The sequence below is a fragment of the Rattus rattus genome, chromosome 18 (genome assembly GCF_011064425.1).
Source record: "Rattus rattus isolate New Zealand chromosome 18, Rrattus_CSIRO_v1, whole genome shotgun sequence".
NCBI lineage: Eukaryota > Metazoa > Chordata > Mammalia > Rodentia > Muridae > Rattus > Rattus rattus.
In genome coordinates this window covers 42,637,435-42,660,398 of record NC_046171.1, presented here as the reverse complement: position 1 = coordinate 42,660,398, position 22,964 = coordinate 42,637,435, and the positions used below count along the sequence as shown (strand labels likewise).

Genomic DNA, 22,964 nt, shown 5'->3' with positions numbered 1-22,964 from the left:
TCCCTTCAGACCCACGACTTTCATACATGCTTTCTGAAGAGCTCCACATGAGGCCCCAGAGCCTGAGGGTCCGCATCTTTCACAAACCGGACCACGTCCTCCACAGTCCAGGTAGAAGGGTTCCTGCTGCTTGGCCTCCTGGTATCCTGTACCTCCGGTGATGGGCTCGGTGCTGGAGGGAGTAAGCAGAGGAGGAGTCCATGAACCAGTGAAACTCAGTGCTCATTTGGTGCTGCCTACTGGGTTTACCCACCCCAAGCTTGCCCAGAAGGAGTCCTTAGTGCTCTAAAGTCTACGGTAGGACCAAGTGTCTCTGTGACAGGTAGATGCTGTGAGTGGCTGGTCAGTGAGAACCAAAGGGCTGTGCTATACTGTCTGTCCATGAAAGAAAAGTTTGGGAGAGCTCTCGTCCTTCACAAACTGAAATTCTGGTTCAAAATCCTAGCTAAAGTTCCTTAGACCTTTGGTTCAGTTCTGTGTTTGTGGTCCAGAGCCTGCTATAGACAGCTATTGGTACCTGGGGCTGGTGAGCTGAGTGGTAAGCAAAATGGGCCTCTGCAGCCTGTGGGGCCAAGCAATACTGGGCCTTTCCTGTGTCCTCTGATGATGGCAGTGTGGCAGAACAGAGGTGGTTCACTTTTGGACATTGCACAATGACTAATCTACTGTTTATACCTCCAGCAGCACTGGAAGGGTCTGTCCATGTCTTGTCTGCTCTTAGAAGATGGTGTTACTTCAATACGTGTCCCTTGTCCCCAGCATTAGGCTCATAGGAGTCCTTGGGAGGATACCTTTCCTGCTGGTCCTTTCCCCTGCCATCCATGCTGAATCTTTGGTAAACTCATGCCACTAGTGTTATGGCTGATTTGTCCTGTCAGCGTGACTACACTTAGAATCACTGAGGAGGCACACCTCTGGGGAACTTTTTCAGAGAGAAGGGATGGCCCATCCACCCTGAATGGGCAGTACTACCTCAGAGGATGGGGTCTCAGACTGAATGAGGTACAGGTGGAGAACGTTAGTGTGCTGGCTAGTTTTATGTGGATTCAGCATATGCTAGAATCATTTTGAAAGAAGGAACCTCAGTTGAGAAATGAGTTCCCCCTTCAGTTGGTTGCTGTCAAGCGTTTGTTCATAAAGATGGGGAAAGTCAGGAATGTACCTGCAGTGTACCCTGCAATGATTTTCCCCGTGAGTCTCTTTGCTTCTGCTCTTTTCTATCTACCATATAATTGCCACTGCCTCAGGCTGTCCCTGAGACCAAGCTCTGTCTGTAAACTTCTCACACTCACAGTCCCTCTGAGTAACCCTTGCCTGGGCACTGTGCCTTCAAGTCAATGGCTGTATTGTGTTTTCCATACCTTTCCTTCTTAGATAGAGGGAAAGGACTTTGGGCCAGGGGTCCTAGAGACAAATCCTGGAGCTTCCACTGCTTGTCATTTGACTGCAACATGTCTTAGACCATGGTGGCATTCTATAGCCATAGGTACTGAAGTGAGCTAGCATTGGGCCTTCTGGTCAACCTACTACGGGTGCTCTACAGAGTGAAAGGGGCTCCCTGTACAATCATCTGGGCATACTGCTTATGATGGCCTTTCTCAGTTGTCAACTTGACTGTATGTGGAATGAACTACAATCCAGGAATGGAGGGCACACCTGTGGCACGGATCCTGAGGCAGGAAGACAGCATGACTTTGATCCAGGTCTTGAGAGAACATCAACACAAGTGCATGCCAGCCCCGGGGCCATCAGACCCCTTCATGAACACTGTGGCCATCCTCCTTGCTATCACCTGCCTGTCCATCTGACCTTTGTCTATCCTTCTCCCAGAAGGCTTCCCACATCCTCCTTTGCAGTGTAGTCACTTGCATACGTTTCTGTACTTTAGATTATAAATCCTATGTTCACCTCACAATCGTGTACCAAGCTCTTTCCCTGGCTTAGTCTTGGGAGAGGTGTTTGGTGAGCAATGCAGACCAAGCCCCCTCATTACAAGGGTCGTATATTACCTTGACCCCTCCACAGCTGAGCAGAGACTAACTAGACTTGAAGCATGGATCTGACGGCTGGGAGATGGATCAATACGCTCAGTAGAAAGAGGCTAGCTGTGTGTGAGTGATCCTTGCCGCTATTTCCTGGCTAGACAAAGGCAAAGATTCTGAGCAAATAGCGACTGCCCTACAGGATGATTCTAGGAGCTTAGAAGCCAGTGCTTGTCAGCCTTCCCCAAGTCTTAAAACAGCTTTCTTCTGTGCTTCCCTTCCCACTTATGATATACCTGAGAAGCTCCCGGTGCTCTTGCACAGAGAGAGCAAGATTCATTTCTGAATTTGTCCTGGTGGAGAGCCAGATTTTGTTTGAGTTTTGTCTTGTTTTCCCCTAACTTGTCCCATGAGGTGGAATGGCACCAGGCTTCTCGCTGAGGAACACTGATGCCCGCTAGTGAAAGATGATTTTTTTTTTTTTTACTCCATTTAAAGACATCTGCACTCAACGTGGAGCTGAAGAAGCCCAGAAATCACATCTGTCTTCAGGGCCCGCCCACGGGAGCATGGCTGTTAATCAGCGTGGTAATAGATGTCCAGATGTCAGAAGGAAGTCTTTAGTCCAAGAATGATTCTGCGGTGATGAGAGCAGAGGTCAAATCTAATTTCCTATACTTGGCAGGAAGGAGGGGAAGTCTGGCCCACTGATAAGATCCTGCCCCAGGTCCTGCAGTCCTTTGAGCGAGGTCACAAACAGGAGACACCATCTACAGCAGGACAGAGGGCTCCTGGTCGTCTCTGAGGCAAGTGCTCTCTGTGCCTGGGACTTGGTGCTGGCTGTGGGCATTTCCCCCTTTCAGGATGATGGGAAAACAGCCAGGCTGGCTCAGGGGTTTTTCTGAGGGACCTTTTAGTCATATAAGGTGGGACAGCAGGTAGGTTAAGTCACACCTCTGCGGTCGCCCCTCATTCAAAGCACATAAATTCAACTCCAGAGAAGGAAAATGGAACTTTCCAGCACTGGGTTTGCAAAGCTGGTGCAATTCTATGCTCACAGAAAAATCAACACACCACTGCCTCCCTCCTCCAGCCAGGGGCTGGGGGCGGTGTCAGGAAGACAGATGGGTCCAGTCCGGCACAGGAAGGGGCTGCAGCAGGCAGATGTGACAGGTAACAGGATTGGACGGATTGAACAAATCTCGCCCCTGTGCGGACAGAGTGTGCAAAGCCTTCTCTAGCTCTGTCACTCCCTGTGTGCTGTTGAGCTGTGAAAAGTGAGACCCGGTGGTGAATGGGTGCGTAATTAAATCCCGTTGCTCTGAATCCACGGTGAGCAGAAAAATAGACCACCGACAGACTCGGTGCTGAAAAGCAATCCCGCCGGAGCCTTCTGAAGCGCGGCGATCGTACCACATCTGCAGATCTCTTTCCGTCTTACACATCCCGCGAGCACACATAATAGCCTTTTGCTCATTCATAATTCAGGGGAAACTTTAGCTGACAGAGTGGGAGAGTGGAACAAGGGAGTGGTGAACCAGGGTGAGCCAGGAGTCAGAAATCCCTACCTTCCGCAGCTGCACAACACTCTACACTTCTCCAGAGTATTGTCTGTGGGTCTGTCTCTGTGTGTGTTTCTGTCTTCCCGCCAACCTCAGGCACCACGTGACCCAGTGCACAGCAGACTGCTGTCAATAAGTGATACTTCTGAAAGCCTCAGGTGTATATCAAGGCTATGTAGAGTGTGAGGTGCCCAGGCTAGCCCACCATCTAGGCAGAATCAGGTGATTTGAGACACTGTTGTTTTACATTCTTTCAGTTCCGGCTTTTAAGGTACTACAAGGCAACAGAGACCAGAGAGGAGAAAGCCTGATCCTTCCTTAGATTTTAATCAGAATTTTTGTCTGTTTGTTTTGTTTTATTAATCCTTCAAGATAAGCTGACCTACCAACAGGACAGAAGATGTCCTTAGGGACCAGCAGGCCAGGTTGGGCTGCGTTCCTTCTCAGCCAGAAACTGACACTGTTAGCAACCACCCGCTCCACCAGGAGCCTCTAGACACTGGTCCTTCAAAAGGCTCAAGTGTCAAGTCTCATTTCAGTAGGTTCCATCACACTGAAGCCTTTCCTGACTCCAAGGATGAGGTGGCCCAAAGCCCCAGCCCGTCCCCTTCCAACATTGTCATAGAAGCCCCTCCCCTTCCAGCACACTGTCCCACAGCCCCTCCCCTTCCAGCACTGTCCCGCAGCCCCTCCCCTTCCAACACTGTCCCACAGCCCCTCCCCTTCCAGCACTGTCCCACAGCCCCTCCCCTTCCAACACTGTCCCTGAGCCCCTCCCCTTCCAGCGCTGTCCCACAGCCCCTCCCCTTCCAGCACTGTCCCACAGCCCCTCCCTTTCCAACACTGTCCTGCAGCCCCTCCCCTTCCAGCGCTGTCCCGCAGCCCCTCCCCTTCCAGCACTGTCCCGCAGCCCCTCCCCTTCCAGTGCTGTCCCACAGCCCCTCCCCTTCCAGCGCTGTCCCGCAGCCCCTCCCCTTCCAGCACTGTCCCGCAGCCCCTCCCCTTCCAGCACTGTCCCTCGGCCCCTCCCCTTCCAACACTGTCCCGCAGCCCCTCCCATTCCCGCACCGTCCCTCCGCCCCTCCCCTTCCCGCACTGTCCCGCAGCCCCTCCCCTTCCAACACTGTCCCCCAGCCCCTCCCCTTCCAACACTGTCCCGCAGCCCCTCCCCTTCCAACACTGTCCCGCAGCCCCTCCCCTCCCACCACTGTCCCGCAGCCCCTCCCCTTCCAACACTGTCCCGCAGCCCCTCCCCTTCCAGCACTGTCCTGCAGCCCCTCCCCTTCCGACACTGTCCCGCAGCCCCTCCCCTTCCAACACTGTCCCGCAGCCCCTCCCCTTCCAGCACTGTCACATTGGCCACACTTTTCCACCCCCAACAGTAATCACAGTAACATGCTGAGGTTTCTCTGGAATAGGATCCTTCTGTCTTGTTCACAGCACCATCCTCAGACCTGAGAAGAGCCCCTATCTAGGAAGAGCCCCTGCCTAGCTGATCAGCGGACATCTGCAGGCCAGAACAACACAGTCTCTTAGTGGTCTACTAGTAAAACCTTCTGCCATTTTGGGCATCAAGGATCAATCAGAATAAGGAGGTAGAGGTTAGCCCCAAAGCTAGGCGGTCTTCTTCTATGGCATGCAACACACATCCAGTAGTTTTAGCTCCCTAAATCTCACCACCCGTGGTGGCTCACTCCCTTGGTCAGAAATGTGGGATTTACAATCACTATAACTGGAGCTCCACCTGCCTGACATGGGCCCTAAATGCATTCACTGTGCTTTCCTGCATCATCCCAGCCCCCTCTCCCTTCTCCCTACAACAAGGAAGCCCTTCTTGCCTCTAGAGATCCCAGCCCTCATGAGTCCCCACTCCTCTTGCTTTCTCTAGCAGAATCGTCTCTTCCTGACCTTACAGCCCACGAAGCCAACCCCAGCCCATAGGAAACTTTTGAGCTGTAACAACAATGTCAGGTTTATTTTGCTTTTGCTTCTACATCTTGTAGATGCCTGTGGTTGGGAATTCTATAGCGGGTGCTGGAAGCTTTGTTCTCGGAAACCTTTTTTGCAGCCTTCCAGAGCTCTGGCTGAGTATATCTCAGATGAGAAACCCCCTCCCAAATATTCACCTGAACATCAGCAAACCCCAGGGAACTGCATCCGGTGCTGCAGCCCAGAGAGCTGGCAGCCTGGGGAACCAGCTCTCGAGCTGTCAGGGCAGCAGGAAGGTGGGGTAAGGATTCACACCGGAGGAAAAGGCAGCTGAGAACTGTGCACATCCTCACCCCCTCCCCTCCTGCCTGCAGCCTGGTGTAGGTTTCTAGACTCTGTGGTTTTAAACCGTTGTGATTAGTACATAGGGAGAAAAATTCATTTCTAGGTTTCTTCCAGGACTTATGAGTTGGGTCAAGCACACTAAAGAGAAACAGTTTCTGGGTGCAAGTGGTTCTCTCCTGGGGTACACTTTCAGAGGCAGATCAAACAGTCCTCTGAGAACGGGAAGATTTTGACAGAGGCCTGGGTGGGGTGGGGGTGGGGAGCGAGAAGGACAACAGCAGGGAGCTGCAGGCTGGCTGGAAGGCTTCTGTCACACCACTCAGCTCAGCACGTGATTCACCACGGTCTCTAACGACCAGTAGCTGGACAGATTGGTTTCAAGAACAGCAAGTGTGAAGAGACCTTGATAAGGAGTCACAGTGGGGCTGGATTCCTGTCACACCCACACTCTTCTCCATCCTCTTCCACACCAGAAAGAAGCCCCAAGAAACCCTGCGAACACAGACCAGAACCCCTGGAGTGGTTTGGACAGAGTCAGCCAAGTCAGCTTGGCGTAACAACTGGCAGGCCTCTTGCTTGCCCCGCCGTTAGCTAGAAATGTATAGCAACGCGTCTCAAAGCAATACATTACAGCTTATGGTAAATAGCAGAAAGCCGTCCATAATTGGCGCTCGCTAAATGACACAGCCTTGCTTGACTGTCAGGGATTCGAATATAAATGAGACCCTCACAAAATTGAAGTCATGGTTCCCCTACCACAGCAGACTTAGGGTCAGGGTGGGGGTGGAGGAATTGGAGAACACAAACATTCTTAACAAGAAAAGGTTGTTCGGACTATTGGTTGCTTCCAGAACATCTCTTCCCCCATTTCTTTATAATGGGGTCCCCGATTTCTGCTTGGAATTAAAACCGCATTTCCTAGTTTCCCTTGCAGTCAGTAGCCGTGTGAATAAATTCTAGAAAAGGAGGTGTAGCGGAAATGGGAAGTTCTTTCAGAGATACAACCCTCCATCTGAGCAGAGGCACAACCTTCTGTCTGAGGAGAGATACAGCCCTCTGTCTGTCTGAGGAGAGGTACAGCCCTCTGTCTGTCTGAGGAGAGATACAGCCTTCTGTCTGTCTGAGAGGTATAGCCCTCTGTCTGAGGAGAGGTACAGCCCTCTGTCTGTCTGAGGAGAGGTACAGCCCTCTGTCTGTCTGAGGAGAGATACAGCCCTCTGTCTGTCTGAGGAGAGATACAGCCCTCTGTCTGTCTGAGGAGAGGTACAGCCCTCTGTCTGTCTGAGGAGAGATACAGCCCTCTGTCTGTCTGAGGAGAGATACAGCCCTCTGTCTGTCTGAGCAGAGGTACAGCCCTCTGTCTGAGCTGCTTGCTCAGGTAGAAGTCTTTGTATTTTCCCCCCTTAGCTCCCCGCAGAGACATTGTCTATGGAATGCTTACACTGAAGAGTTCCTGCAGCTATAAGGAGTGAATAATTTCATTTCTATGCCTTTCAGAGTCATGTCTCCTTCAAGGGGTCTCTGCGGACCCTTCCACCCTTGGCAAGTGGAGGCCCTACTGGGATGGGTGAAGCTGTTTGGGGGAAGTGTGTGGAGGGTGTTGGCTTATACAAAACAGCTCATGGGAGTGACCTGTGGCAGCCACTGGAAAAGGGATCCACGCCTAGAGAAGAGCTGTGTTTTGCCAAAGTGCACACAACCAGCCCAGCGGGCAGAGTCAGAGGAGCGAGCTGAGGAATCCCTGACTCTGGCCTGGAGTCTCCATCAGCACTTCCAGCTGTAGAGATAGACTATGGTCTACGGTATTAGCATTTATTAACCACTTACTACGCCATAGGTTTCCTACTAACCATACATATAAACTCATTTAACCTTCCCCATGATTCTGTGAGAAAGGGGTTGCTGGTACTACAACTTCAACTTCTCGGGGAAGGAAACAGAAGCACAAAGAAACCAGGACTTGGAAAGGGCCATGCAGCCAGGAAACAGCTAATCCAGAATTCCAAGCTGCAGCATCCATGAAGTTATCCACTCCATTCTATGGCTGCTAATCCATTAATGAGAAGCTTGCCGATGACGTCATGAAGCAGGGGTGTCTGATCCCTTGACATGGCGCTATGATGGCGTATGGCATGTGCTGTACTAAATCCATGCCACTCTGGATTACAGGTAGTCCACAGGCTGCAGATTGGACACACCTGGTGTAAAGCGTCTATCAGAATGGCCGCCACCATATTCCTAGAATCCTATGTCCTCTGAACACTTCCATGTATTATGTTTCCCTTGGGAGGGAGACAGGAGGACCTAACAAGCAGCATGGAAGCACTTGTGTCTTTTCTGCTCTCTCCAGGGAACTCGAGTCATGGATGAATGAATCATCCACCATGCAAAATTCTCTTCTAGGGAAAGAGCTGGACTCCTTCCCAGTTAAGTGGGACTGAATGATCCAGCCAATAGATTGTGATCGATACCTATGCCCATCTCTTCCTGGGCATCATAGTGCCATCCCCACTCCTGTCCACTAGATGTGTGGCATAAAGACAGACAAGCATGATGGAGACACAAGAGGGACAGAGCAAGGGTCCCCAAATTGAGGTGGAACACCCACTTTGGACTCAAACTAATTTGTCATTGGCATTTGAGCCAGTGGACATTTTGGAGTCTACTGGTTATTCCTAACCTAATGTGTCCTTTCCGTCATTTACGATCAGAAGTTGAGATTGGCTGCCTAGAAGAATAATAAAAATTCAAGAGGTTTGTGGAAAGTTCCAGTTTCCCAGAGGTTCCATGTTCAAATCACTATAACCTCTCCCCTGTGCGAACACAGAGGCCGCTAAGGCACCAGGAAGCCAGAGTTTGAATTACATTACCACATCTGTTTCCGTCGAGGGCTGCGCCATTCCTCTTGGGGCTGGAGGCTGGGAGCCTCAGCCCAGGTGTTGATGAACCTCCAGAGGGCACAGGGTTGGTACGGGAACCACTGGTGGTAGTGGCAGGGCCTCCCACGAGGTGACTGTCTCCAGAGTTCAGCCTCTTGTAGTACAGCGAGGAAGAGTGGGTCACGGAGCCCCTGTGGCTAAAGGCAGTGGAGGAGACGTCTATGGTGTAGCGGTTCATGCCTACTGTGTTTACCAGACACTCTTCAGCAGTGGCTACCTTGGCTAAAACGTAAAAGAGGAAGAGCACAGACATGAGAGAAGTCCAGGGAGCTCCCCAAGCCTCCATCTTGACAAATCTTGCTCTGACATGATCGCCATTACCAGTAAGCACAGGCAAAGAGAGAGCGTGAACACAGAGAATAATAGTTCTGCACAGCATGGATAGCAAATTGGGATCTTGCCTCACCAGGGAGGAACCAAGGCCTAGGCTCTTCCGTGTTTAGAAAGCCCAGTGGCTATCTTGGCCCCTAGTCACTTGAAAATAAATTAAGTCAAACCAACCCAACCCAAGAAACAATAGTTCTGTATGTGAGCCATATATGTGGCCAAATGGAGTGTGTGTGTGTGTGTGTGTGTGTGTGTGTGTGTGTGTGTTTATGTGTGTGTTTGTATGTTTGTGTATGTTTGTGTTTGTGTGTGTGTTTGTATGTATGTATTTGTGTGTTTGTATTTATGTGTGTGTTTGTGTGTGTGTGTTTGTGTGTGTTTGTGTTTGTGTGTTTGTGTATGTGTTTGTGTTTGTGTTTGTGTGTGTGTGAGTGTATGTGTGTGTTTGTGTTTGTGTGTGTTTGTGTGTTTGTGTTTATGTGTTTGTGTGATTGTGTGTGTTTGTGTGTTTGTGTTTGTGTTTATGTGTTTGTGTGTTGTGTGTTTGTGTTTATGTGTTTGTTTATGTGTGTATGTGTATTTGTGTTTATGTGTGTGTTTGTGAGTTTGTGTATGTGTTTGTGTGTATATGTGTGTGTGTATATGTGTGTGTGTTTGTGTGTGATTTTGTTTGTGTGTGATTGTGTTTGTGTGTATGTGTGTGTGTGTGTGTGTGTGTTGTATGTTTGTGTGTTTGTGTTTATGTGTGTTTGTGTGTGTATGTGTATTTGTGTTTATGTGTGTGTGTTTGTGGGTGTGTATGTGTTTGTGTATATGTGTGTGTGTATATGTGTGTATGTGTGTGTGTATGTGTGTGTGTGTGTATGTGTGTGTGTGTGTATGTGTGTGTGTGTATGTGTGTGTGTGTGTGTGTGTGTGTGTGTTTGTGTGTATATGTGTGTGTGTATATGTGTGTGTGTTTGTGTGTGATTTTGTTTGTGTGTGATTGTGTTTGTGTGTATGTGTGTGTGTGTGTGTGTGTGTGTGTGTGTAGGTCCAGATACATAATGGAGATAAAAATAGAGGATATTCTTCTTGTCTCCCTCCTCACCGAGTCAAAACCACCAATAACGGAATATTAAATACCACCATCCAAACAGACCCTGATATCCCAAAAGAAACACCATCACTTTTTAAAAAAGTGTTCCAGGATTGACAATGAAGAAACATATTTAGGACCGTTAGACCCCGACACTTTCAGCATGTCTCCATTTCTCCTGCAGGAAGGTACTGAAAAACTAAGATTTGATATTATTCGGGTAAGTGGCAGGTCCCACTACTGGGGACCTCATGGAGACATCCTGGAAACAAAAGCCACCAAGATGTAAGACTGAAGAGGAAACTTAGAGGTAAATTTTGTAGGTTCGAATTCTTCTATTTTAGGGCTGTTGAGATGGCCCAGCAGTTAGGAGCACTGGCTGCTCTTCCAGAGGATCTCACCTCAATTCCCAGCATCCATATGTTAGCTCACAACTGTCTGTAGCCCCAGTCCCAAGGGATCCAACAACCTCTCTGACCTCTGCAGGCACCGGGCATGCATGCTGTGCATAAACATACAGGCAGGCAGATAACACACAAACATCAAAAAACCTTTATATTGTAAAGGATGAGAATTTCATATTAATACCCATTTGCCCTAAGACATTAAAAACTGAGCAAATTACATTTACAGCGAACGTATAAAGATTCGAGCAGAAGTTAATCCAATAGAAAAACACTAGGAAAAAAAAAAGGTAACAAAAGCTAGTTCCGGCAACCCTAGCAAAGTTGACAAACCTTTAAATGTCTTGACAAAAATATAGGCAACTCAGATCACCAGAGTCACAAATAAAAGGAGACTTCTCTCGGTCTTACAGGAATAAGGGAAATGAGAGTGTGCTGTTGGAGGTGGGTCTGCTCATTCAAATGCTCACTCCTGGTCAGGAGGCCAACAAGGAGATCTTCGCTACACCAAGGGATGCTGTGTAGTCCCTGCTCCCCTATTCAAAGTCAACCGGTTAATAAGAGGCCAGAGCCTGCGCCTGGGCAGTAGGGAGAGAGAGGTGGGACTTGAGGTTTGAGTGAAGGTAGACTTTGAGCAAGTGGCCAGGAGAAACGGCAGCGAACAAGGGACGTATGGCTGGGATGTAAATATCCCAGGAGTGGACACGAGGGAAATAAAAACATTCGCCTATACAAAACCTGTGCACGAGTGTTTATGCGCCCGTCTCCCACTGTGAAACAGTCTCCGATCCGACGGAATCTCATCGGCTACGAATAGATTCTTTTCGCAAAGATCCCATTTCTAAATAAGGACCCATTCACAGGACCTAGGGCTGGGGCTTAAGCGTACAACGTTTGGGAGGACGAGTAAATTGAGTTTTGTTGGTGGTGTACTTAAGACAGACTCTCACTCAGTAGCCCAGGCTAGCCTGGAACTCATAATGTAGCCCAGGTTGGCACTGAACTTACAGCAATTCTGGTGCCGAGATAACAGGTGTAAGTGACCACACATAGCTGTTAATCTTTAAGTCATTTATTTTAATATATCTCCATAGAATACAATTAGCAAATTATATCCTTGCTGAAAGTCTTGCTAGAAAGGAGTGAGTCAGTTGAAGGGGACATCTCACGTCATTGTCAGACATTGTGAAAATTGGGAAGGGAACATGCTAGCATTGGGAACACGCTGGGCTAGAGACAATCTTTCTCTTCTGTAGTAACTGAACCTCTTACGGCATTATGGGAAAAGCGTTCCCAGGAGCCTGGAGAGATGGCTCAGTGGTTTAACAATCTGTACTGCTCTTGCAGAAGACCTGAGTTCAGTTCCCAGCACCCACACTGGATGGGCTTAGAACGGAACCTTGCACAACTGTCTACAATGCTGGCTCCAGAAGGGGGAGGGGGGAATCTTATGCCCTCTTCTGGCTGCTGTTGGTACTGCACCTACATGCTCAAAGCCACAAATGCACGCATAAATAAAAAGGAAATAAGGTAAAATCTTCACCAAGGAATCTTACAGCCTGCCCCAAAGCTAGGCCACTATGCTACAAATCTACTGGCTGAAATTTCTCTCTTACAACTAAGTCTAATTGTTCTCGCTTTAGTATAAAAGATGATTGCTGTTTGCATAGTGGATACCCGTGGTTGTATTAAAAACCATGAAGTCATTAAACAGGTCGATGGGTTACAGGTATGCAGAGCCAGAGCGCCTAGGAACCTACGAGCTTAACTGCACTGTGGCACACAAAGGAAGACCGTTTCACTGGCAGGGAGAACTGCTTTCAGTTGCCGCAGACGACAGTGTGAACAGCAGATGGGGCCAGCAGACCCGATCATCCAGAAGTCTCCACAGAGACTTCGCCTTCCTTCCACGCAGACCTGGAAAACCGCAGGCTTGTCGGGAAACATGGCCGGTGCCTATTCTCTCCTGAATCCTCACAAAACCCCTGCTCATCTGAAATAAGCTGTGTGTTCCCCGTGAGAGAACCCAGCCTGGGGCTGTGGAAAGGCCAGCTAGGCAAAGGCAGGCCTCGGGCACCTTGCGAGTCCCTTGTGTCCACCGCAGAACCCAGAGAAACCCCTTGTAAATCATTCTGGGTCTCCGTCAGGGAGAACAATACCCTGCTTTCTGCGCCCCCACAAGAGCTTGCTTCAGTTTGGAGGCAAGCGCATGCGCAGCGCATGCCTACAAATGGAAGGGAGCTTTGGGGTTGGGTGTCTGAGGAACTTTCTGGTAGGCTTTGTGTTTCCTTTTCACCATTGTGGATCTGTTTGGGGACTGTGGTTTCCTCGGCTGCTGGGTTTAAAAGCCTGGGCATGGATGAAACCAAAGACATCTGCAGAACAGGAGCAGTCTCCTGTCTAAGTTTCTCCATTTGAGGAAAAAGGTTCCTCCCTTCCTCTGCCTGCCCCTGAGGGATTCTTCCAAGACCGCTGTGGGCAAGCCACTCTCCCCACAGTCCTGGAGAACACCAAAGGGGAAAGCAGCAGAAGAAAGGGGGACACGAAGGAGAAAGCCAAGAGACAAAGGGAGTCCCTAAGCAAGGGAGACCTGTGTGGAAAACACAGAGAAGCAGAGCGAGCCTTAGCCCTCAGTGCGAAAGGCACAGGCTCGACTGCAAACAGCCAAGGGAGCTCGGGCCATGGGTTTTACTCGGTGGATCCAAGCGTGCTTACTAGGATTCTCTAATGAAGGCTTGAGATACAGCAAGATAGCCATCTGCAAATCCCCTCACATAATCAATACCTCACACAAACAATACCCAGTGATACCTAGACTCCAAACCAACATGCTATTCCACCATTTCCAGTCGCCACACCACGCATATATGCCACATCACGTGTTTGCAATCTCTCTCTCTCTCTCTCTCTCTCTCTCTCTCTCTCTCTCTCTCTCTCTCTCTCTCTCTCTCTCTCATTTCTCCCACATCAATCATAACTTCCCGGTTGAGGGAGCAGCTGTACAGAATGAGCCCTTGGTCGAGCCATTAACGCTACCTTCTCCCAGGCTGAAAGGCACGGCCTTTCTCACGGATGGTCTGGCCCTTTGCGGGTCTGCCTAGTTCTTGGGCAGGGTTCAAAGGCTTCCGCGAGAACAGCTTGGCCTGGCTCCACTACGAGCTGGCAGCACTTCAGTCTCAAAGCCCAGAGAAGAAAAGGCTGGACTGAAGCCTGCCAGGCCCAGCTTCCAAGAGCTGCGAAATGCTTACCAGGGAGGCCTAGCCAGGTAGCCGCTCCTAGAAAGAAAGGCCTGGGGTCTCGGAGCACAGAGCAGGAGACCTCAGCGGAGAGGCTGGGGGGCAGGAAGGGAAGGGCTGGGGGCTCCCTCTTCTCTCACCCAGACGCAGGTGCCTCTCATCCTACCTGGGTGCAGAGTCCTTGCTCCTGACAGCTTAGCCCACACTCCCGGGGGGCCGCCGCTCCCAACACTGCCAGACGCTGCGGGACCCCGTGTCCTCTAAGGGACCCCAAGGTCTGCAAATAACCACCGTCCCTCTGCAGCTTTTGAGGAGGCTCTGGTCGCAGCTTTTCTGTTCCCAGGCTCAGTCCCGCCCTTGTTCTTACAGATAAGCAATTCTCGTTTTCCCTTAGGGCCTCGGTGGCCCATGCCTTGCCTTCGTGGTTCAAAGGGCACCGGGCCACACCACCTATGGGTGGAGCGATTCATTCGCTTCAATTACATCTTCCATTAACTTAGTCTCTGGCCAGTATAGATTTTTTCTTTTTCCTCCTTTAGCTTGGCCCCAGCTCCATCACTCAGCCCGAGGACCAAGCCTGGCTCCTCTCTGATCCACTTTAGTGCATTTACATTTTCCCATCCCTAATGAGAGGCCCACAAGCAGTCCTCGTTTTAATGGTTTTAATGCCTGACACCTGCGTTTCTTTCATTCTCCAGCGTGTTTCTGGTTTGCCTGAGACTTTGTTCTAAGCTACGGTTTGATTTTCCTCCCTTGGAAACTTGGACCGAAGACCGTTTTTACTGAAGTCAGCTGTTTGGAATAATGAATTCCCTTCGGGGCCTCCAGAGGACCGCAGGCTCCATGACCACCTTCCCCTGGATCTGGCAGCCCTGCCAAGCCTCTGTCCCAGAGCTTGTGGGAAACCCAAGTGAAGAGAGCGGTGGTGAGGGGCGGCCCTCAGGCTTGACTCTGCTTCCTCAACAGTCGCATGTGCTTTGCCCTTTCATAAACTTGGGGGCTAGAGAGTTGGATTCAGTGAGCAAAGTGCTTCTGAACAAGTGTGAGGACATGAGTCAGAATCCCAGAGCTCCTATATTCACACTCAAAACCCTTGCCACAGTGCAGACACACACATCACACTCACACACACAAACACACATGCTCACACATACAAACACTGTTACACACTCACACACAAACACACATGCACACAAACACACTCACTCACACACAAACACACACACACACACTCCTCCACACACACAAACACAAGTGCACACACGTGCACACAAACACACTCACTCACACACACTTATACACATACTCACACTCCACACACATCACACTCACACACACAAACACACATGCTCACACATACAAACACTGTTACACACACACACAAACACACAAGCACATGCACATACAAATACACTCACACACACTTATATACATGCTCACACTCTCTCATACATGCAAGTACATACAAGTGCACACACATGCACACAAACACATTCACACACACAAACATATACGCATGCACAATACTCTCTCACACTCTCACACACACACTCACACTCACACAAACACACACACAAACATACAACACGCTCACATATACCTAAACACATATGCATACACAACACTCACATACTCTCTCATACAAACACACACACACCAACATACACACTCTCACACAAACACACACTTACAAACACGTATGCTCACACACATACACTTTCACACAAACAGACACACATGAACATACACACGTGCACACTCTCTCTCGCACACTTGTTCATAAGCTAACTAGTGAGCTCCAAGTTCAGGAAGTCTCTCTGAGAAAATAAGGTGACTCCGCTAGAGAAGCCCCTCAGCCGCTAAGAGCAGCTCTGGTTTCTGAAGAGCCATGGTTATGTTCTTGGCACCCGTATCAGGCAGTTCACAACCTCCTGTGAGCAATTCCAGGAAGTCTGATGCCCTCTCTGGACTCCTAGGGGCCTTGCACTCACACACATATACATATAATTAAAAAGAAAATGAATCTTTTCTCTTAATAAAAAGGTGGAGAGGAGAGGCCCTCTCATGGGGGAGAGGGAGGGCAGAAGACACACAGAGACCTGCCTGGTTGGGGCTGGGGGTGAGCTGCCCTGGGGTATGAGAGTGTGAGAGCTGACCCCGCCCGTTGTCTGCCCTTGTTGTGATTGAGGGAGAGAAACCCTTTCCCACTTGACCCTTGCTGCCTGCAGCACCTGCCCCTCACCTGGGCAGCATTTGGATGAGCTGGCCTCGAGGGAATGAGAGCGGAAGAGCTGGCTCTGTGGTGTGGGTGTCGGGGAGCTGACAGGCTGACCCACTCAGCTACCACACAGGCCCAGATCCAGGGCTTGGTGTTGGCCCAACCCAACATCCACCCCATCTGTGAACTGCTGGAGGGTGTAAAGGGGCGGGTCCTGCAGATCCAAAGCTGCAGGGTCTCCATGACACAGGGCAACAACTGGATATCCGAGAGGAGTCCCGGTGAGGCCCCAGTATTGATGGTGTAACCGAAGCCAGAGGCCTCGAACCAGACCAATGACTCATTGCAGTGAACATTTACAAGTGAAGCAGAGTGGGCAACAGGGTAGACTGTGGGACACACTGCAGCTCCTGTGACAAGATTTTGATATGTTGTGTTCTGCTGATATCTTTTAGGGTGGAGAGCAGAAGCAGAGGGACCAGGAGATGAGTGGAATTAAGACTGCATGCTGTGGGGCTGGAGAGATGGCTCAGTGGTTAAGAGCTCCAACTGCTCTTCCAGAGGTCCTGAGTTCAAATCCCAGCAACCACATGGTGGCTCACAGCCATCTGTAATGGGATCCGATGTCCTCTTCTGGTGTGTCTGAAGATAGCTACAGTGTACGACTCATATACATAAAAAAATAATTAAAAAAAATTTAAAAAAAGACTTCATGCTGTGGAGTTCACAGGGAATCAATAGTTGAAAAATGGTGGCAAGGAACTGAGAAAGACTCTCTGTGTGGTGCTTTGACCTTCATGCACATGCACACATGTGCACCCCCATGCACACATACATACCCCCCGGCTAAGTTAGACTTTCTATTGCTGCAATGAAATATCATGAGCAAAAGGAATCTGGGAGGCAGAGGCAGGCAGATCTCTGAGTTCCAGGCCAGCCTGGTCTACAGAGCAAGTTCCAGGATAGCTAGGGCTACTCAAAGAAGCCCTGTTGTGTAAAACAAAGAACAAACAAAAAAGGGAATCTGGGAAAGAAAGAATTCATTTGGCTTACACCTCCACACTGTGGTCCATCATTGAAGAAAGTCAGATCGGGATAGGAACCTGGAAGCAGGAGCTGATGCAGAGGCCATGGGGGGGAGGGGGTGCTGCTTGCTCAGCCTGCTTTCTGATAGAACCCAGGACCACCACCAGCCCAGCGATAGGCCCTCTCCCATCAATCAGTATTAAGAAAATGCTCTTACAGGTCTGTGTATAGCTGATCTTAGCAAGATAGCTTTCATGTAAAAAGCTTTCACCTTTTAGCATCGTTTACTGTCCAGTGTTGGCACTGGTAACCTTCAGACAGCCTTTAGGAAGCCCCAGGGCCAGTAGGCACCATTCACAATGGCCGAATCCTCATATGCATCTGCACCAAGTTGAGGAAAGAGAACGTGTCACTGTGGTCCCATGAAAGAACAACTTCAGGTTCCCCGGATGCCCAGGGGACAAATCTCAAAGATCTGGGCTTTGCCAGCAACTCATTCATGACGGTCATGGGGACAAATACGTCCCCAATCATGGATCCTTTAGATAAGCGGTAGGCCCTGTGTTCTGGAGGGTTCTCACTGACCCTCCTGTTAATCATATTCATCAATAAATACCACATCCTTCTCTCACACAGAGGGGGCAGGGAGTGAGTCTAGTTTTACTCCAGGAAAATAATTGCCCGCATCTTCTGTGTGAACCAGACTGACAAGGCTGACCTAAAGGCTGACTGGAAACCAAAATACAGAGAAGTTCCCGGTCTGTTCCCAATGGCTTTAACATGGCCATGGGAATGGTTTGGTATCTGTCCCCTGGAGCTTGGGTTATATACTCAATTACTATCTGAGTCCCTTGGAAAATCTGGTAGACTACAGACAGCTGGCAGAGGAAAGGAGGGCCACCCCGTGGAGCTCAGTCTGCCTGGTGAGGTATTTGTGGCAAAGAAGGACTATGTGTTTCTCAAGGAACAAGTCCGTGCCACAGGACAGGTGTCAGCGTGGCACTCTCCTGTAATCTCACCACAAAGGAGTCAGGAGGACCACCAGTTCTAGACCCTACCTCAGAAATCCATGGACTGAGGTGGGATACTTGCCCTCGTGTTTAAGTCAAGGCCATGATGCACCAGGACGAGAGAGAGAGAGAGAGAGAGAGAGAGAGAGAGAGAGAGAGAGAGAGAGAGAGAGACTAGAGTCGATCCTCAAAGGCAACATATATAACTATCTAGAAAAAGCAGCAAACATTTGTCCATGTCAAGGAGCTCACAGGTTTTAAACCTTTGCCAGAACATAGAACACAATGTAATGCTGTACTCAGCAGGGCCTGTCAAGTTAAGACCAGTGGCCTCTTCTCTTTCCTCATCCCCCCAAGCTTCTTTTTTTTTTTTTAAGATTTTTTATTTATTATATATAAGTACACTGTAGCTGTCTTCAGACACACCAGAAGAGAGCATCTGATCTCATTACAGATGGTTGTGAGCCACCATGTGGTTGCTGGGATTTGAACTCAGGACCTCTGGAAGAGCAGTTGGTGCTCTTAACCACTGAGCCATCTCTCCAGCCCATCCCCCCAAGCTTCTATGAAGTGTTCTGAAATCAAGCAGGGTTTGCTAGGTGTGGGAGGGGCCAAGGGTTGATGGAAGAAGCCAGCCACACCCACCTTCACCACTGCAGGCAAGCAACTTGGAAACTGGCAACATAGCAGTGAAATCTGAGGGAAACTGAGTTAGAGATCATACTGATCCCAACACATTAGTTGTTGAATAGGAACGTTTTGTAGCATGAAAGGGACTGGGAGAGTCCCAAGATTTGTCCTAAATTTCATCCATAGCTGAGGAAGAGCTGGTTCCAGAGGACAGACTTCCAGAGCAGAGGGAGGCATGAATTGTGTGCTCCTGGTCAAGTCCTATGAGCCTCTGTTTGATCAGTGTAACAAGGGTTTGAGAAATGAAACTATGTATCTCTGATCGTCTCCTGCCAAGATCTTGCCGAAAGTTAACCCCATGCAATTCTGAGTTCACTATGGTTCCGAGGCCACAGAAAGGATACTGTATCCGCATCGCCTGACTTGAGTTCCTGTTCTGACTTCACTGATAGACTACAATGCCAAATAAACCCTTTCCTCCCCAACTGGCCTTTTGATTGTGGTGTTTCATCACAGCCATAGAAAAGCTGACACAGGGCATGCCAGCTTGGTCTTTGTTGTGTTCTAGGAGTCGCTCCACAAACCACGTGAACGCCCATCTCAGTCAGACGCAGACGGTTTATTGAACGCACATCCTAATAGTGATCAGATCAGGACCACGAAAAGGAGGCAAGAGCCTAATTGTGGTCCAGTCTGTTTTCGGGACAGGCTTTTTATAGGAAAATCAGGTTCCAAAGTGTAAAATCATTCATAAGGGCTGATTGGGAGCAGTTGGGTTCTAGGTGGGTGGTGAACAGGGAATTTCAGAACACTGAGATGACATGAGATAACCATCATGAGGCTGATTGGTCCTGCCACAAATACACACAAGGTACACACACACACACACACACACATACACACATACACACACATACACACATACACACACACATACACACACAACAGGACATTTCACACAACACTGAGATGACACACAGACACAGCATGATATTAGACATCACAACAGACACACACATTACACACACACACAGACACACACACACATACACACACACACACACACACACACACACACACACACACACACACACACACACACACACACAAACACACACACACAGACACACACAGACAAACACACACACACACAAACACACACACACACACACACACACACACACACACACACACACACACACACACACACACACACACACACACACAGACACACACATACACACACACACACAGAGACACACACACACACACATACAGGCACACACACACACACACACACACACACACACATACACACACACACACACACACACACACACACACACACACATACACACACACAGACACACACACACACACACACACACACACACACATACACACACACACACACACACACACACACACACACACACACACACACACACACACATACACACACACACACACACATAGACACACACACACACACAGACACAAGACACAGACACCACACACACAGACACACACACACACACACACAGACACACACAGACACCCACATACACCAGACACACACACACACACACACACACACACACACACACACACACACACAGACACACAGACACAGACACACACACACAGACACACACACACAGAGCTCACAGGGCACAGGGAGGTTCTACCTGGTGGTCAGCTCTGACTTAAGCCATAACAGTTCATATTGACCTTTACCTCGATGGGTTCTATGTAAAGCTTTGTGGGATTCTTTCAGAGTAACAAACCTCAGAATGTACAGAACTGAACAGAACACAGAATACGGTCTGTGGTCAGCATGACCTTGTTCTGAGTCAGGTTACTTTTCTGTATCAGTGACTGGCAGGCGTGTTACAGCAACAGTAGGAAACAGCTGGCGGCCATGGAACAAGATGGCCACAGCTGTGCTGGGGGTTGGGGAGGTCAGACCCCAACAGTCTTACATTCATCAATGTGGGGAGACCCATCTTAGCTGTGGATGGCAGCCTTCTCTGGGAGGAAAGCTGAGGTCTGTATAACAGGAAGAGAGCAGAGCCCTAACGGCAGCATTTGCTGGTCTCTGCTCCCTGACTTCTGGTGCACCCTGATCAGCTCCTGCCCTCTTCACTTCCCCACCATGACGGTCTGACTCCACCCCGGAACGGTGAGCCAGAACCAGTGCTTTCCCGCTTCAACTGCTCTTGTAGTTGATCACAGCGCCCCAGCCTAGATTCTTTGGGATTGATCAGTTCCGTGATTTCAGAGTCCTCTGACAACTTTGCAACGATGAACAATTACCCAGAGTTTCCTTGCAGTCAGGGGAAGAAAATCACCCCCACCCAAGGGTGGAGAAGATGTGACGTGGTCTTATAGTCTAAATTCTATGCACACATGCCACCAAGATAGACTGTCAGCCCTCAGACCACATTTCCCGGCAGCACAGGACGGGAATAGTCTGGACTCCAAAGTTCCAGTTAGTTGGAAGTCCTCCCAGCAGCCTAGAGAGACAGGCCTGGGCCTCTCTAGGACGGCAGCATTGCCTATCTGTCATCTCTCCTGCCCACCTTGAGAGAGGGCATCTGTGGCAGGACAAACCACCTCTGCCTTACCTGACTCAGTCCTCCCATCCTCTTTCTCCTGGGCCTTCTCAGAGGCACCGATGCTCCCAGGAAAAGGCAGGTGGCTGAAGAGGTTGTCACACAGGAGGCTGCGGCACAGTTTGGTCAGGAAGCGGAGGACGTAGCCCACACTGTTCACCACAGGCAGATTCCTCAGGTGCTGCTTTCCATCAAAGGAAGCAGAGACTGGAAAACCAGAAGGAGCAGCTTAGAGCTGGACACTGGCAGGGAGCAAGGACCGTCCATTCTCTTTCATTTGTAAGTGGGACGTCGTACTGAATTACACTGGAGCTCTCGATAACGCCTTGTTTCCTGTCTAAGGTACCACCCAGGACCGCAAGCTGCCTCAGCTGCCATGTTCCCCTGTCTCCTTGGTCTATGACAACCTGTCAGCCTTCCCTTGCTTTCTATGACCATGGCAGCTTTGACTACTTCTGCTCAGATATCGTGAGACCTGTTGCTCCTCCATTTCCTTTTGTCTGATGCTTTTTCTCACGGCTGGAGTCATAGGACTGGGGACAGGGAAGAGAGACTACAGAGGCTTCACTGCACAGTAGACAGGAGCCCTCGTGTACCCACAGCTCTTCAGGGGTATGAACCTTCCACACTTGGTGGAGTCAATGAGTTCCGCATCCTTCTACCCTGGTCTCCATATTCTGGCCCCTGGGTCCAGTCACTAAGTCTGCCCATACTCAAAGGGTAGGGAGCGTTTGCAACACTGGGTCTGTCTTTATCCATGTCTGAAGGAGGAGACAGAGGCAGACACCTGAGTTCACCTTCAAGTCTCTACTTCCACATCCTGTCTGTGACCGCAGGACCCCAGGGGACTTCATGGTAAGCCCTGAAGAGAAGAGTCCTTAGAAGGGTCTAGAGTGACATTTTTGAGAATTATGAAATTTTGGGTTCTTTTTAAAGTACAGAAATATAAGAATGTGCTTACGTTTTAATCCCAGATGTAGGGATATGGGGCTGATTCAGACTGTCCACAGCGGCTGACCATGATTTGCCTCATGCTCTAGCAGAAGCATGGTTTTGCCAGCTGCAGATACTTTCTGCGATTGTGTGATACTTGGAATTCTGGGAATTTTTCAGAGGGTACATAAATTCGAGGGCCACGAGAGGCGGGGTTGGTGGTTGGTGGCCATTTAGGGAGGTTGGTTGCAGTCTGTAGCAAAGACCAACAACAAGAGTCTTTAAAGCCACCTCTCTACAGCAATGCTGAGTTCCAGCTCTACACATAAAGTAGCATCACTTTCCGGAAGCTCTGAGACTAGTTCATCCTGTCTCCGGTCTCACAGCCCCTCAGAGCTGCACACAGCTCCAGTGTGAGGGACAAAGACACCTCAGAAAGGACATCCAGCTTTGACCTAGGCTCTCCCCACTCACAGCAACTGCAAGCAGGCAGCCTCCTGATTTGCATTATACCACTGTGTGCTGGCAGAGGGCAGGGGCTACCACAGCTAGTTTTTATTAAAACCAGACATCAGAAGAGCCCATTCCTTCTTGTAGCACTTTTCAGTTTGGTAAGGCCTTCGGGCACTCATTTTCTCACAGCCTCCTGACCAGCCTGTGAGGATAGGAGGGAAGGCGGGGAGGGGTGGGATTGGGGGAGGTGGGGGACACAGGGACGGACAGGACCTAG

The 22,964-nt window shown here is 49.6% G+C and overlaps 1 protein-coding gene across 1 annotated transcript in view; it reads right to left on the bottom strand.

Moving 5' to 3' along the window:
• Positions 1-22,964, bottom strand: part of Scml4 (Scm polycomb group protein like 4) — a 90,320-nt gene that overhangs the window by 2,301 nt on the left and 65,055 nt on the right. Inside the window, 3 exon segments of the mRNA XM_032888868.1 lie at positions 27-172; positions 8,689-8,979; positions 21,314-21,508. Coding sequence (XP_032744759.1) covers positions 27-172; positions 8,689-8,979; positions 21,314-21,508 — 632 coding nt within the window.